Source organism: Nilaparvata lugens, chromosome 8, assembly GCF_014356525.2.
Source record: "Nilaparvata lugens isolate BPH chromosome 8, ASM1435652v1, whole genome shotgun sequence".
NCBI lineage: Eukaryota > Metazoa > Arthropoda > Insecta > Hemiptera > Delphacidae > Nilaparvata > Nilaparvata lugens.
This window is the reverse complement of record NC_052511.1, coordinates 42,314,940-42,332,259: the sequence shown is the minus strand read 5'-3', so window position 1 is coordinate 42,332,259 and position 17,320 is coordinate 42,314,940. Positions and strand designations below refer to the sequence as shown.

Sequence of the window (17,320 nt, the reverse complement as noted above, 5' to 3'; positions counted from 1 at the left end):
TTTCAATCAGAAGAAGCCAGTCTATTGCTGTATATTTCCATTAAGGTCTATAGTTTCAATCAGGTACTTGTGGATGAGAATACTGCGTGAGGTCTACTGTTCACAGAACTACTAGTTATTTAAAACACAAGTCAGTGTTTTTTTAATTATCCGAAACATCATCAATGAATAAATGTGTTACTACAAAATGCCTACAGAAGCTTTTTTAAATCACTACGGTACTCTTCAAAATACTAATTATTTTACAAGTCGAGAATTAAGTTTCAAGACAAACTTTAACAAGTAATCTCAAGTCAAATAGGATATCTTATTAAGATAATTGGATTACTAATTAATATTACTTTTTATCAAGATCAGCAGCATTGCAGGTTTTATCCAATGCAACTGAATATTTTAACAACAATAAGATGACTAAAAATTATACTACAACCCATTTGAACATGTAATTGTTATTGTTGGACAAGGATATGAAGGAGAAAATATTTCGAAAATGAATTATTTTAATAAAAATATTTATAAATGCTCTAGAGGATTACTCAAACCATTTCTTTGAGGATTGCAACTGAGTCTTATACTTATTGATTAATGAGTTGAAATGTGCGTCATCTTCCACCTTCTTCCTACTTGTTGGATTTTTCTGCAACAAAACATAAAATGCAATCTTGTAATTTATGAACTAACTCAGAAAATGCATTAACTTACTTCTGTTACATTCTGTTTTATTCATCTATATATTTCATGATAGACATATCATTAATGGGTTAAGTGGGAGAGAGGACTCTTATTGCCACAACTTCGTCCACATCACTTGTAATGCTATAAAGTTCAAATAAAATACATTTATCTATCTATCTATCTATCATATACATGATCAGAAAAGAACAAACAGTCTTAGCCCAAAATTTTTCATTTTCTGAATTTTGATAAAAGTAGGTCCAAAAGTAGGTTATGTTCCTACACTAATCGATTTGAGGCAAATATTGAGTCCAAAATAAATGGAAACAAAAATTTAGAATCTACATGCTTTGCAAATAAAAATTTCAATAATTTCAAATGTAGTTAGTTAATCAAATATTTTGGTAGGTTAGTTATACTATATTAATAACAATTTTCCGCTATTTTATACAATTTTTGAACGGTGTTGAGAACAAATTTTCACTTTTTTATAAACATTATAATAATTTTCCGATATTTTATACAGTTTTTGTACGGTGTTGAGAACAAATTTTCACTTTTTATAAACTATGTTTTCTCTAAAAATTTATTTTAACAACAGTACAATTGTTGCAAATGTGTATACATTTTTAGAATTAGAGATTACTTTTTCGGTTGCATTCAAAATTGTGTTTAATTTCACAAATTCTTTATGATAATAAAATAATTATTTTCATTTAATAGAGAAACATCTTTCAAAGTTAAATTTTTGAATAAATCACGAAAATTCAGAATACAAGTTTCAAAAATTCAAATACAATTTTCCCCACACCCAGACTTGTCTTTGTGGGGAATATTCATTATGCATATAATTATTGTCGTCTCTGCTGCTGTATTTTTTTTTGTGAATAAAGATTATTTGAATTTGAATTTGAGGTACTGGAAAGTGTGAATGATCTGTTTTCTTGGCACCAGTTATTGTTGTACTTGGAATAAAATAATTAGTTCCACCTAATTATTTATTTAACTATGAAAAATTATTTATTTAACTATAAAAATATGATAAACTGATAAAAATTATTTATTAATTATTTTTCACTTCTACGATGATCAACAGTAGCCTACAGAAATATTTCCATAGGATAGGACAGATAGGATAGTGCTAGGACAGAAATAATGTAATCGTAATAAGAACCAATTTTGAAAATTAAAAATCAACCCTGAAAGCTGGTACATGCATAAAAATGCTTACCTGTTTGATTGGATTCTTCCTCAACATTTCTTTCTTCTTCATTTCTTTTGTTCCTTCTTATTCTTCTTCAACGATGCCTCATGCGTTTGCGCCTGTTTTTTCAGTTTGAATTTGGCGCGTAATTTAGTTTTCCCCGGTTTAGCCGTCACTCCTCGGTAATCTTCCTCCTCCTTATTCTTCAAACTATTCTCCATACCTTTCTCATTATTTGCTCTAACGTTTCCTTCATTATTCTTTCCCCTATTTTTCCCTTTGTTTTTTCTGTTTTTCCTATCAACATTTCCAGCTTGGTTCTTGTTACTTTCCTCCCCCGGTACTTGTCCCAACCGCTGAGCTTTTTCCTCTCTTCTAGCATCGGCCTTGGCTTTCGATACCGGGTCGAATTTTTTGCTAAGCGGATTGTTTACTCGACTTCTTGCCAGCCGCTTCTGTTTTATATTGATGATTCTTCTGTTCTCAATTGAAAACGAAACGATGGGCCTCTGGAAAACAAGACAAAAAATAGATAAACCGAGTATTGATAGAGTCAAACATTTTCAGTTAAATATATAAAACAATACGAGTAAAATAAAACAACGAACTTCATAGATACCGTACTAAAAAAGATGAAATAGCAATATTTCGACGCAATTTCATTCCATTAGTGACTAAACAATTGTGAACAGCACAATAATTAAAATCGTTTAAATATTTCCATTAATATTATAAGAATTTAATAATTTTGATCTATTTTTTGTAAAGAAGACTAAGGGTCGAATGCAGATGCTCCGTTAAAAAATTCGTCTAGAGTAAACGTGTTTAAACTTGAACGCAGTTTAAACCACCTGAATAGAAACGGATTGAACTTTTAGGGCCGGTTTCCGAGCTCCGGATTTAGCTAAGTTCTAGACTCAACAGCTGGAGACAGAAAATTGGCTTTTCAAAACGGGGCAAAGTCGCAGTCCACCTTTAAATTTCCAAAAACCAGAAAATTGAACACAAAATAAAATAAAGAGAAACTAGTGTAAAGTTTCAGCTATTTTGAATTATTTAGGAAGGTTTCATTTCGTCAAGGAAAAACGTTTTCAAATATAGAAATGAGGAAATAAAGATTATCACAAAAACTGCGATTACTGCCCGTTTCGGAAAGCCAATTTTCCGACTACAGCTGTTTAAAGTCTAGAACTTAGCTAAATCTGGGGCTGCGAAACCTGCCGTTAGTTTAAACGGCTTTATTGAATCACAACTATGAATTGGCTGATCTGATTCTTCATATATCCAATCAGAATTCAGAAACAAAACGTCAAAATTGATAATAATGTTGAAAGTATTTATGATGTTATTATCTTTTCGCCCAACTAATGTTTTATGTTACATCAGTTTCAAGTTTAAATAGCAGGCTTTGCTTCCAAACAGATGAAAAATTTATTTCGAGTTTCAATAACTAGGTTATAATTATCAACATCAACATGAGTTTCAAGATAATTTTGAATCAACATAAAAATTGATTGATTCAAAAATTGTGTTGTATTTTTACTTATAAGCCTGCATGTCGTAGCCTAATTATTCCTAAATAAATGAAGAGAATAAATATTCAAAACAGAGATCACTGTAAGAATATAATCTCATGTGTAGTTTTATATGGAATTGAGTTCCGAACTTATATCAGCCTGAAAAGTTCAAAATTTAAATGTATTAGAAATAATTTATAAATAAAGAATAAATAATTGAAAGAATTCAGTTTTTTGATATCATATCATGAAATATTCAAAGAATTTATAATATTTAAATAACCTTCAAGTATTGTAATATTTTTATCAGATTAAGAAAGAAGGTAAATTTGATAAGATATATCATTCTATTTTCAAGTAAATTTGAACTACCTTGATCACCTAACTGAAATTCGTAGAATGATGGGTTTTGAGTTATTCATGAAAATAACAAATAATTTAACGATAAAATGAATCCTAAGATAATACATGTGAATTCTATTTTTCTATGATAAGACTCACCTCCTTCTTTGATGAGATACAGATTTCTGGAATCTCTGTCTTTCTCTTTTTCTTTGTCCATTTTATCTTTGAGCGCTTTCCTATCAATGGCCGGGTGGGGATCGAGAACAGTTCCGTTCAATGTGAACTCTGTGCCTGCTGACAGACATTTGTCTGCGTCTTCTTTTTTCTGAAATTGATTCAAGTATTTCGATCAAAATTTGTTTTCTATTTGAAACCAATATTCTTTATAATGTATGAAATGTTTCGTCTACTTATCGACTGACGTATCTCATCAAAACAAATATTCAATTATTTAATTACATGAACATCGTCAAGTACATACTCGTATGAGAGCAAATATCACAGAACAATTACAATTTGTGTCCAAGTTTCATTAAAATTGGCGACAATTTTTCAATTTAAAAAATTTCAAGAAAATCAATTTCTACTAGTAAACTGACAATACATATCCACTAAGAATCCAAATATTAGTTTCTTCTACTAAACTTATCGACTGAAGAGTTTTTGCAAAAAAAAAACAATTGATGAGATATAACTTCAATTTATAATTTAAATCTATTTTCTATTCATATTATTGTAGATTCGTTTTCCCACACTACTCTCATGCGCTTTCGAGTATTAATATGCTTTAAAGATTATTGTGCTTTAAAGAGCTCCATAAATGTAAAAAAGAAGTTAAATTGCACTATATTTCAATTCAATTTATTCAATTTAATTCACAATACAAGATACAAGATGCACTTACATAGATAACAACATATCTAAAAACAAATTAGTGAATATTATTACTTCTGTAAAACAAGTAACAGAACATACTTCACCTTTAATATTATTGATTCTGTAATTTTATTGAAAACAGACTTGACATATTGAAAATAGAGTACCTATACTCATATACTTCACTTCTATATTATTGCTCCTGTAATTTCATTGTAAACAGACTTGACATATTGAAAATTGAAGTGCCTATATTCAAAGACTCAATTAGTGTTTCATGTTTTGTAAAACCGAATACTTCCAAATAATTAAAGAAAACGGTAAACCAAGCCATAAAATTAGAGATATATCAAATTGTTATTTTCGACTTCATTAAGCTATTTTGAAATTGTATTCTACACTTCATTCATGTGTAGTGATTAATAACATGTAAATAAAATTTGTAATGAATTAATTTAAATAAAATTACCTGAAATTTTACAAACGCAGTACCCCTGGAGTGCTCAGTCTGGGGATCCACACAAATCAGCGCATAGAAAATAGGACCAAACATCCGCCTCACACACTTGGCCAGTTCTTCCTTAGTAGCAGAGAAAGGGACATTCTTGATGAACACCGTCCTGCCCTCATCCACATCGTGCGACTCGTATCTGGCCTTCTTGGGTTCGGGTTCTTCAAATTTTGAAGGTTTACGATCTCGCTCAACCGACATCTCTTGTTTGCTGTCGATTTCTTCACTATCGTAATCGTCTTCATCATCATCATCATCTTCGTCTTCATCTTCCTCTTCGTCACTTTTAATTTTATGCTTCGTGTCCTCTTCATCACTATCGTCTTCAGATTCGTATTCACTGTGGAAAAAATTAGTTATTTTTTAGGAAAATTGAAATAATTACTGATCTTTAGGCTAAATTCTGACTAACAACAAGAATTCTTAACTTTTATACAACTTGAGTGAAGAATTAGAATATAATTTCTTTATAAAATTGATACCTTTCAATGGTTCATTCAATTCAGTATGAATTAAGAGATACTTTTATTTTAAACTAGCAGGTAACCCGTGCATTGCTTAAAAACTTGAAGAACTTAAAATAAATCTATAACCATCCCCAGTAAATCAGGGATATATATGCAGAATTTGAAGTTAATCAGTCCAGTAGTTCAGACGTGATGATGCATCATTCGTGAATTTCCTATCCCGTACGAGTAAGTTATAAGGCAATCCTTTCCTTTATTATACCATAGATTATCTATCTATCTGCATTATATGGAGTGATGGTGGCAACAGGTTGAGACTGACAAGGAGAGTTTGGAGCGAGAGAAAGATGCTGAGGAGCGAACAACGTGGAGACAGTTTGTTGGTGCGGCCAAATATAAACTTAGATAAAGATGGCCCTGGGAGTCAATGAGTAAGTATCTCTATTATGTAATGTTTTAGTTGATGAGTCTTTTGTTATAAATCTTCAAAATAATTTTGTCCTTGCTTCCTATTGTTCTGTCGATGTTTTACCTATAGTTCGTAATGATTGGGATGTGACCTAGTTTTCCGTAGTTTTATTTAGTTTGGTTGTTTGTATTAAGCCCTATTCTTCTTTCCCTTTTAACATGTTTCTCATAGTTGTTTAGAGTCACAAGTTGTTCTTTACCGGTAGTGCCATATTGAAGTTGAAATTTTATTAATTTGAAATTATTTTATGACAAATAAATGGATTTGATTTTTTAAATAATTATTTATACTGTATTACAAACCTGGATGACTCCTCTTTGATTTCTGGTTTCTCATCATCTGAATCCTCGCTATTCTTTCCATTCTGATGGAATTTTTCTTCCATTTCATCATCACTGATTACCTCTTCTTTTACTTTCACATCCCCATCCGTTTGTTGGGAATTTCTTTTGTTGACTTTTTTGAACTCTTTAGCTGGAATCGCCCAATCCACTACAATAGGCCGACCTGAAATGGAATAGTTTTGAAAAAGATATTCAAGAAGAACATGAATAATACATTGAAAAATAAATTTCAAAGATATTGATTGAAACTTCAAGACATTTCTTTTTGTTTTTTTAATTCAAGAAATTTTAATCAAACTTCTGTACCTGTTTTGAAAATTATAGTTAATTATTCATTTTCATGACAGCTTGAAATTATCTTATAACAATGGAAGAAAAATTTAATTCAATTTTACACAACTACAGAAGTAGAATTCTACAGATTTACGAACTACTCAACATTGGTTTATATAGGCTAGAAAGTAGCATATCAATTTTCAAATTCATTATTTCCTTTTACTGTAAATCTCAAGAGACTTTTTCAAATATTATACCAATTAAAAAAAAACTCATTCTCCCAATGAAACACAAGTAAAAGCTGTCAAATGTAATAAAATAACAGAATTCTTAATGAAATTCGAGCTATATGCTTCCTTACTCATTTTGAACCCCCCAACCTTAAATTTAATTTACTGTGTGTGTATTACTTTTCAAACCAATAAATAATTGTCAATGTAAATAAACAATTGTCTATTCATTTTAATATCGATTTATTTACTATTCTATTGATTCTTTTTATATTTTTAAGATGTGTACAAATTATTGTGTTTTTTTTCAATTGTTGTGAAAGTTAAGAAGAATCAATAAATAAATAAAAAATAAAATAAATGTACCAAATTAAAATTTGTAAATGTTCTTACCTAAGAATGGTTGGCCACTTGTTTCGAGGATAGCCTTAGCCGCACTGTTTTTGTTATTGAACTCTACAAATGCGCAGCCAACCAGTTTGTTATCAACCCTTCTCAACAGCTGCAGGTCAATAATCTCTCCAAATTTTTTAAAGTGATCAGACAATTTGCTTTCCGTTGACTGCAAAAGAAAGAAGTCATGATAAAATCGGGCGGAATTTTATCAGAATACGGTATTTTATTCAATCTTAATAATTGTCTTATGAATGAATTTTTATTCTTATCTATGTAGCTAAAATACAAGGTGGGGCAGTCAAACTGCATTATTTCAAGTATTAAAATAAACTTCACAGAAAATATTTTCAAGTCATATATTCCAACTAATCGTAAGAGCACAAACAGAAATTAGTGAGAATTGAACAATGTGTGCAAAACTATGATCGCCACCTTACTGGACTATTATTCAAAAAGTAACTGCAAAATTCCAAAATTTCCATTTGCGTCCTTACGTATGAGAATTTTATTTTAATTCCTGAAATAGTGCAGTTTGACTGCCCCACCTCGTACAAATAACAATAAATAAAATACAAATAACGAAGTAACATTATAGAAATAAAACAAAAACACTTTTTTTGCAGAAGTAATAATCATCAACATCACCATAACCTTCAATATCCCCCCCTCATTACCTACACTTACACAAGCCTAGGGTGTCCTTAACAAAGTTTCAAATAAAAACTGTTATTAGTTATCATTTCATTATCAATTAGTTGAAAAAAGTGTAAAACAAATTTAGTCAGTTTTTGCTGCTTCATCAATGGACCCGATTTCCATACAACCTGGAATTATTGTATAATTTCCAAGACAACACTCAAGCAGAATAATTTATGGGCTTAAGTTACACAGCATTTTCAAACTATTTTACTTATAGCAAGAGCCGGGAAAATGTTATTGACACAACATGACTACAAGTAATACATTTATGGTAAAAATTATTTATCATTTAATCATGGCCAATAATAGTCTACAATATTCGTACATCTATACAGATCCAAATAGTTACTATCTATAGTCCAAGAGATATTACTTTTAACATGATGAAGAGAAACCGATTTTTCCTTGCACAGTTTGTAGCATGGACAGAGTAGTGGAGAGGAGTAAGCATGCTGCGCACAATTGTATGCTGACACAAAAGTAGGGAGAATGCTGTTAGGTAGTGGCAGTGATCAGTGAAGGAGAGAGCATCGGTCCTCTCTGTCTTCGAGAAAGCGAGTCAGCCGTGTAAAAAGTAAATCCTCTCGGAATTCAGTCCTAGTGGAATAATTTGTTTTGTAAACATAGTACAGTTTACAATTATTATCCTACATAAGTATATCTATCCTATGAATAGGTAGGCTAACCTAATCCCATAAGTATATTTTAGTAAGATGGATGTTTGTTATGAAAATCGAGATAGAACACAATCTTGGTTACCTTAAAAGATAGATTTCTAATGATGATTCGAGCTTTCTTTTTCTTCGGTATCCACCCAGGGAGCTGCTCCCCAACATGCTCCTCGTCGGGAGGTCCGTGCTTCTTCGAGTGAAAATCACCATTGACATCTGTAAAAATACACAACAGATATAAATTAGACAGAACGTCAACTGTAGTTATCCTGAATTATGAAAGCTGAAAACAGAAAGAATAAAATCAATTATAAACAATAAGACAGACCGAATAAAAAGGGTATAGTGACGTCCACGTTATAATGGCAGTATTTGAACAATAATACAGACCGAATTTTAGTAGGTATACGCATTTTAGCAGTTAAGCAGGTATAGAGACATTCACGTTATATACTTGTCTATCATTCGACAAAGCAGATAACGCTATCCTTTTCTAGCTCCGCAACGTTACCAGATCGTTTTTTAACAATATAGAAATATATTTAATTAACAGAATATTCAATTTAAAATATGGAAATGTATCATTAAATGATTTAAAATTATATTATTTTTTATTGATGAATAATATAATCGATTATTTTTAACAAGATTGAACAGGTATTACATCAGATATACCTGTATCAGCTATTCTCTACAGAAGGCTGTGGCAAGGCAGAGAATCGGCAACGTTGTTCTCATATCTTTCTTCACAGCCATTATAACATGCACCTCACTATAGAACTCTATCTACACAAACTAATTAAACGGATTTTTCAACTTTCTTCTCTATTCTACTAGCCACCCCTCCTCGCAGATTTAACTTGAAAGAGGTGCATTGTACTCTTTTCTATGCAAGTTTTTCAACATTACTGTTTAATCTACTGTAATTTAGTAGATTATACAGTTCTTGAATTTACAATGTGATTAGAATCCATATTTAAATTTACAATGATTGCAAAATAAATACCTTGAAATTTCACATACATATATCATCAAAATAGGTGATATTTAGATCTATCATACTTACTTACTCCCAGGGCCATCTATATCCAAGTGGATATTAGGACGCAACAACAAACTGTATCCACGTAGTTCGCTCCTCAGCATCTTTTTCTGTCGCTCCAAGCCTCTCCATGTCAGTCTTATTTAAATCTATCATGATTTCAGTGAATAAAAATGGTAGAATGAATACCTTGAGATTTGAAGATTCCATCAATAAACCTAATTAAAAATGTTGATGGAAAAAATGGCGAATATACAGTTACTTACCTTTTGTGTTCTCAGATTCATCTTTGACAGAGTCGGTCTGTGAACTTTCCTTTGTATCATTGAAATCATCAGGACCTTCTTCTTTGATTTCATCTTTGACCTGCGCATCTCCTTCGTCCATCATTCCATTCCTTTTTCGTTTGTTGTCCCATTTTTCTCACCACTGCTCTCTCCTTCGAAGCCACCACTCTCTTCGCCAGCATTATTAGCAAGAAATCTATTTTTGTCGACGGCTCTCTCAATCAGTAATTTCCTTCCTAAATATGAAAGATGTAGAGATTAATTCGAATTAGTCAATGAGTTTGATATACTATTTATTTCATCCAGTCGTTTGAAACAGCAGCTGTTAAAATACAGTTGCAGTGGTTATTGAGATACTGAATATGAGCGTTCCCTATGTGTGCTAGTCAGTGTTGAGTCAGTTTAAGTTTGATAGAGGTAATAACTGGGTACATTGTATTAGGGGGAATCTAGAAGCGATAAACTTTGAAAAGCTATGGCAAGATGGTTTTGAAGCTGTTGATTTGTACAATACATACTTTGCGTTTTTGAATTAGTACGCTTTCTTCCTGATTGAGTTGGATAGACAGAAGGCGCTCAGCTCTGTTAACTGTCAACGATACTTCGAGCTGAACCCAAATTTGATAGTGGCAGATCAACTGACTGTGCCTATTCCAATTAACAGAGTGCGTTGTATCACACAGCTAAGGATTCCTGCGGTACCAGGTGTCCATTTGTGTTTCAATCTCAAACAAGCTCATCTCAATCCTGAAAGGATGTGTCTAGCGTGTGACTTGGCCTTGGAAACATTGTAGCATTTTTTCATTAATTGCAAAATATATTGGAATTTCAGGAACCAACATCTAATGCAATACATTGTGAACATTGTTGATCGTTCTAGTCAAGTACTGGTATTATTGTCGAACCTGAACAACAAAAAAATTAAAAATGTTAACATTTATAATTAAGTTTGTAGTGTGAATGTTGATGTTGTGGAACTTTTCCATAATTGAATAAACTTAGAACGTTGTCAAAAATCCACTTTAAAGTAGATTTTTGACAACGTTCTAAGTCTATTCAATTAACATTTATACTTGTACGTTTCTTATTGAAGGAAATCAATGTATAGAAGGGAACTTGAATACTACGTTAATGTAAAATTTGTATTTTGAAATTTATATGAATAATTATTGAATCTCAACTTTATTATAATCAAGAATTATTATTCATAAAGGATTATGAACAATATAGCATATGATTATATAGGATATAATATAAAAGAATATTAATATAGAATTGTTTACAACGAATTTGTATAGTTTATATTACACTATGTACAAATTATTCTCAAATAAAATTTCATCCAATCCACAATAATGAATGACAAACAATAATAATAAATAATTATTTTTTTCCTCTCCATTAAAAGAAACAAATTTCACAAACACTTTTTGGAAATTAACTGACTACTACATCAAGAAAGCATGGCCATTGTGTAATTATTAAGCGATTGTAATTTAAATAAACACAAAATAGTTCGAGTCTAGTCCGCATAACTGTCATTTGTGGATAATCATATTATTGTTTGATCAACAAACGCATAACAAATAATAGGTTTGGATTTGACTGAGGATGAAGCCAACACAAGATCTAGGCATGAATGCGGGTAATTTGAGGAAGGGTGTAGTCTACTGTAGTGAGGGTCTACTCTTGATCTAAGACGTGTCCGTGACTTGACCTTGACTTATATAGAATTGAGGCAAATAAATACTGTACTTATAATACTAAATTAATATACTGTACTTAAATTAATATATATAAATTATTATACTTAATAAATTAATATACTAATTAAAACTGTACTTAATAATAAATTATTTTTAGTATTACAAATTTTAAATTTTTTACTTTCAATAATAAATATAATTGACACGAATAAATAATTACTACACGTTGATGTGTTAATCCTAATATAAGCGTAAGAACTAAGGAAACTTTAGAAAAATACTAGGCTACCTACAATAATATTCTTGAAAAATTGTGTGATGACTATGAAAAAGTGAATTGATGTGAGTGATAACAATGAGTTAGAGAGTTTTCAGTTAAGACTCACCCATAAACTCCTTCTCATTGAGCGCTTCAGTAGCTTTATCCGCTGATAATCTAGACACAAAATTCACAAATCCAAAGCCTTTTGGTTTAGAGCCTCCCTCGTGATAGGGAATATTCACCTCTGTCACTTTACCGAAAGATTCGAAATAGCTTTGTAACTGTTCTTTAGTTATCTGAAAAAGATTGGGAATATATTAAACAAATAGATTTTAGTATTGATTATTCAAATTACCATTCCAATGGTTTTTTAATGGCGAGGCCATAGGGTAGAAATATGCAGGAGGCCAAGATGTGAGGATAATGTGGGACGGATGGTGCAGGATTTGAATCTGGATGGGACGAGAGGGTGAGGAAGGCCAAGGATGAAGTAGAGAGACAGAGTGGAGGCTGATTTGCCGGGAGTGGGATTAAAATTGAAAACGCGGGGAGGAGATGGTCAAGATTTTGTAGAGGAGACGTCTGAAGAAGTGAAATGCCAACCCCATATGATTGGGATAAGCTAAGCCAATGAAGAAGAAGTATTGATGAAGGAGTCTTGAACCTAATTATGTGAAATAATAAACTAGCCTATTGAAAAAAATTGATATTTTACAGTAAACATTAGATAATAGGATTTGGTTAAAAATACAAACTTACAGAATAGGGGAGATTTCTGACAATTAGCCTCCCTCGTTTTCCAGTTGATTTGAATACTTTTTCCTTCTTTTGATTTCTTTTTATTCTTTGAAAACTTTTTAAATTCTTTTTTTGGTGGCATGGTGTTATATTATCTGTAAAAGACAAGAAATATACATTGAATTTGAAGTAGAATAAAATTGAAAGAGATATGACCAATTTATCTAACTATCACTACTCTTAAAGATTATATCGATGGTAAGAGTTTTACCAAAATTTATTCACACAATTCAAATTAAAGGCTTAGCAGCAATAGGGGTTTAATATGACAACTATTGGTACCTCAATTAAATGGCGTTTTACAATCTACAGGTTACACTATAATATTCAATATGAATTGGAATTAAATAGACCATTCAGTGAAGTGTAAAACTGAAAATGAATGTCTCAAAACATAGACAATTGGATCAATCCAAATAAAACAAGTCAATGACTATAACATACAAGAAAACATAGTGAATAAATACAACATACAAACTCTAAATTTTGTATAACTTAACTAAAATAGCTAAGTAAAATACGGTTCAAACAAAATTAAAACACACTACAGTAAAATCATATTATGTAAACATAACCTAAAACTATAAATCTACGTCACATTTTTACGTATTGATAATTTGTTTACAATTGAATGTAAAGGATCATTTTTAAGAATAGGTTATAAGAAGTAGAAAACTCACATAATTAAAAAAGCACAACTTGATTCAATTATACCAAAAAATAAAAGTCAAACATGTGCATTGAAAACTCACACACGAGGATACAAAGTCGATTATAAAAGATTATAAATAAACGATGTATCGAACCTTGAATATATCGATTAAGCTGTCAGCTGACAGGAGCTTCTCTTTGTCTCAGAAACAGAGTAACGGCCAGCAACAGTCACAGTTATAACATAGTTATTCAAAAGTATTCTTTGAGTATCTATAGTGAGGTCCACGTTATAATGGTAGTGTACGATTTGCAATGGTGTTGCTATCCTTGTCTTGTTCAACAAATGTGAAAGAGTTAGGGGTTAGTTTTTATTTAGGTTATATTTAATAATGTTTTATTAGGATAGGTTAGGTTTCTGCTTTAAAATTACAATATGCTAGAAGGGCTAGGTCTAGGTGGAGTTATGTTTTTTGAAGTTTCAAAGGTAAAAGGATAGGTTAGGGGGTTAGGATTTTGCTTTGAACCACATGTTTGTGAACATGTTCATGAAATGAACCGCATGTTTGTGAACATGCTCATGAAATGAACCACATGTTTGTGAACATGTTCATGAAATGAACCACATGTTTATGTTTTGTTCTAAAGATGACAAATAAATCTAAAGTATTAAATGTGAAAGGGTTAGAGGTTAGGTTTTATTTAGGTTATATTTAATAATGTGTTATTAGGATAGGTTAGGTTTTTGCTTTGAAATTGCAATATGCTAGAAGGGCTAGGGTGCAGTTAGAGTTATTTTTTTTGATGTTTCAAATGTGAAAGGATAGGTTAGGGGTTAGGATTTTGCTTTGAAATCTAAATTATTAAATGTGAAGGGGTTGGGGGTTAGTGGTTGGGTTTTTTTTGGATTATATTTGATAATGTTTCATAAGGTTAGGTTAGGTTTTCACTTTTAAATTGCAATATACTAGAAAGGGCTAGGGTCCAGGTAGAATAATGCTTTTTGATATTTCAAAGGTGGAAAGATAGGTAAGGATTTTGCTTTGAAATTGCAATATGCTGGAAGGGATTAGAGGTTTTTAAAATAGTTATGTTTATTGATGTTTTAAATGTAAAAGGGGAGGTTGAGGGTTCGGTTTTTGTTTTGAAATGACAATATGCTGACTTAGTTATAGTGTTTTTTAACATCAGTTAAATAACAACTGTTATATTTTATTAATTATATTTTTCAAAAGTACTTTTTCTTTTATCAAATAAAATGATAATATATTGATTATTATATTGAATTTAATGATAAATCATCATTGGATAATAATATCTTCATCAAATAGAATGACGATTGGCTCCAGTTACAGTGCTCGGTAACCATCATCACAAAGAACGTTACATTCAAAGCTCTGACTGAATGGAACGGGAAAAACCCGTTGCTCACGCATGCGCGATACGGTGCTGTCTGGGACAGAGAGTGGTTTGTGTCAGCTGACGAGCAGACAACACATCTGATTGATAGATTTTAAAATACATGTGTTCTGTGTTGTTAGACTTGAAATTTTAGGTTATAAAGTGAATTTGAATTGTTTATTGTGATTTTTCTATTAATTTTTGTCTGATTAATTTCTGTCTTATTATATAAACAATAATTTTAGTTGGTTAATAAGTTTTTTATCTGATAATTTAATTACTTACTCATAATATTGGAAAAATGGAGACAATGGAAATTGACCAAGAAGTAGCAAAAAGGCTTTTGGTTGAAGGTTGTACATTTGTTTGTACCGGTGTCCCAGAAGGAACTCAATTTGGAATTGATATGAAATCATGGACTGTTGGCGAAAAATTCAAAGGTGTAAAAATGATACCTCCTGGTCTACATTTCATTTACATCAAGTAAGTATATATTTACCCATCTAATAATTATAGTGTAGTTTGTTGAGTTTTTATTATATTTGGTCACAAGTAATTTAAAAAAAAAAAAACTATTTGCCGCCGAGTGTAAATCACGTTGGGACATTAGTGAGACACAAGGATGACGGGCTGGATACACGACTGAGTCACTTGCCAGGTCTGCAAAATTTGGTGGCTGGCCGCTAGAATTCTGTGACATGTGCCCTCGTGTAATGATCGCAATATGAATAAAGACCGGGACACATATAACCGCACCGAGCCCGCGCCGACATACGGCCGAGCTAAGCCCACGACACAGTGATGGTGGTAGGAGAACACACATATCCGTGCGAAAGCCGAGCGGCAGATGTGTCTCAGTTATGTACGGTAGTGCTACTCTGGTCTGATTTCTGAATGTGTTAAACTATTGTTAATAATATAACACTAGACTATTAAACGCTTGTTAGGCCTGCATCCGATTTAAATTTATATTTTTCAATTTTAAACTAATCACCTGTAGACACAGAAGATAAGAGTCAATAGTGCTGGTATATATTTCGTTGCATAACAATACTATCATCAGTCATGTATTAGAAATATATATCAGCAATAAAATTTTCATCTTCTGCTTTCTACATCTACACGTAATCAGTTTAAAATTTAAGACACAGTCACGGGTTTCCTTCTTTTATACTTTTTGTTGATTATTTTATTTTATTTATGTCTATTATACCTTTGTCTTAACTTTTTTGGTTCTACTTTTACTTTTCGTTTAACTTATTTTTCCGTTCAACCATATTTCTCATTATTTTGATCATACAAAAGTGAAAAATTCCGTATCTCTTCGATACGTTTTTCACTCTATGTTGAACAAGACCACACCGTCACCGTCAAAAAGTAAACTGGACTAGTCGGTGACGGCGCGGGCAACAAATACGATGACGGTGCTGACCTGGTGCGGTAGTATGTGACACTCGGCCGTACCGCAGCGTGGGCTCGGTGCGGTTATGTGTGTCCCGGCCATTAATGCGCCCCCACTTGCAACCAAATGATGGCCAAATGTAATACGAGTCTTAGGCGTCCTCTGTCCGATTAGAATAGCCGCAACGGAATTTCGCTGTTCAACAGGATGCATTGTCTCTCATGGGTACGCTGGCCATGTATCCCGTTTCAGACCACTTGTTTGGACGTCCTGTTGGTTTCCAAAAATAGTCTGTACTGTCCGGTTTTCATGTTTTATTACTAATATAGTATTCTATCCGATGCTGACGTCACGATATGGTGATATGGCAGTAGATATTGGCTTCAGAGGCTAGACTTCCCAGCGTGTCTATTTTATAACTGGTCTAAGACTTTGATCAACCAAGTTTTCTGAGGAGGTATTCAACTCTTAGACAGTTTCCTGCAGATTTGGTGCACATGGTGATCGAGCAATCTCTCATCCATTCAGCTGCAATGGATCTGATGTGGCTGGTTACCTCTTCAATGAGCAAAATGAGATGCTCACACTTTGTCCTCTTACTAGAGGTCACACTTTCTCCTCTTTGGCCCGGTTGCACAAAAGCCTGTTACATTTTAATCATGGTCGAATGCCACGAAAACCAATCAGTGAATTCTTTTCTGAAACTAAGGCTTCTCTGTTTGGTTCTCATGACATTCAATCACGGTTGAAATTTAACATGCTTTTGTGCAACTGGTTCTTTGTTTCAGCTTGTTGGCTAAAAACCATAAATTATCTTAATCTATAAGACTGACAGACTCATCCCTGTTCCACAGGCTAGTTAGTTAATTGCTATTAATCAACTATGTTATAATTAATGTATCATGTCAATCCATTATTTGAACGGATCATGTATTTCTCTTTACTGATCTCCTGATCATCTAGATAAATTCATTTCAACAATATTGTCAATTAGTTAATTCTTATAACTAAAGTGAGGTCCCCGTTATAAATACAGAATTTGATTAAAATTGCTGTTGCTAACCTTGTTTATCATTAGACAACGAAGATAG

The 17,320-nt window shown here is 32.0% G+C and overlaps 2 protein-coding genes across 2 annotated transcripts in view; one reads left to right on the top strand and one right to left on the bottom strand.

Annotated features, from left to right (window-relative positions):
- Positions 1-1,926: 1,926 nt before the first annotated feature.
- LOC111043929 (RNA-binding protein 28) lies at positions 1,927-15,116 on the bottom strand. Its single transcript, XM_039435152.1, is given in 11 exon segments — positions 1,927-2,396; positions 3,898-4,066; positions 5,087-5,468; positions 6,367-6,571; positions 7,308-7,476; positions 8,769-8,896; positions 9,989-10,122; positions 10,125-10,245; positions 12,102-12,273; positions 12,737-12,870; positions 15,113-15,116. Coding segments are annotated over 11 exon segments (2,088 nt in total).
- LOC111043931 (protein AAR2 homolog) overlaps positions 14,966-17,320 on the top strand; it is a 22,116-nt gene continuing 19,761 nt past the window's right edge. The window contains exon 1 of the mRNA XM_022328973.2: positions 14,966-15,310. Coding sequence (XP_022184665.2) covers positions 15,129-15,310 — 182 coding nt within the window. The 5' untranslated portion in view covers positions 14,966-15,128. The remainder of the gene's footprint in view (positions 15,311-17,320) is intronic.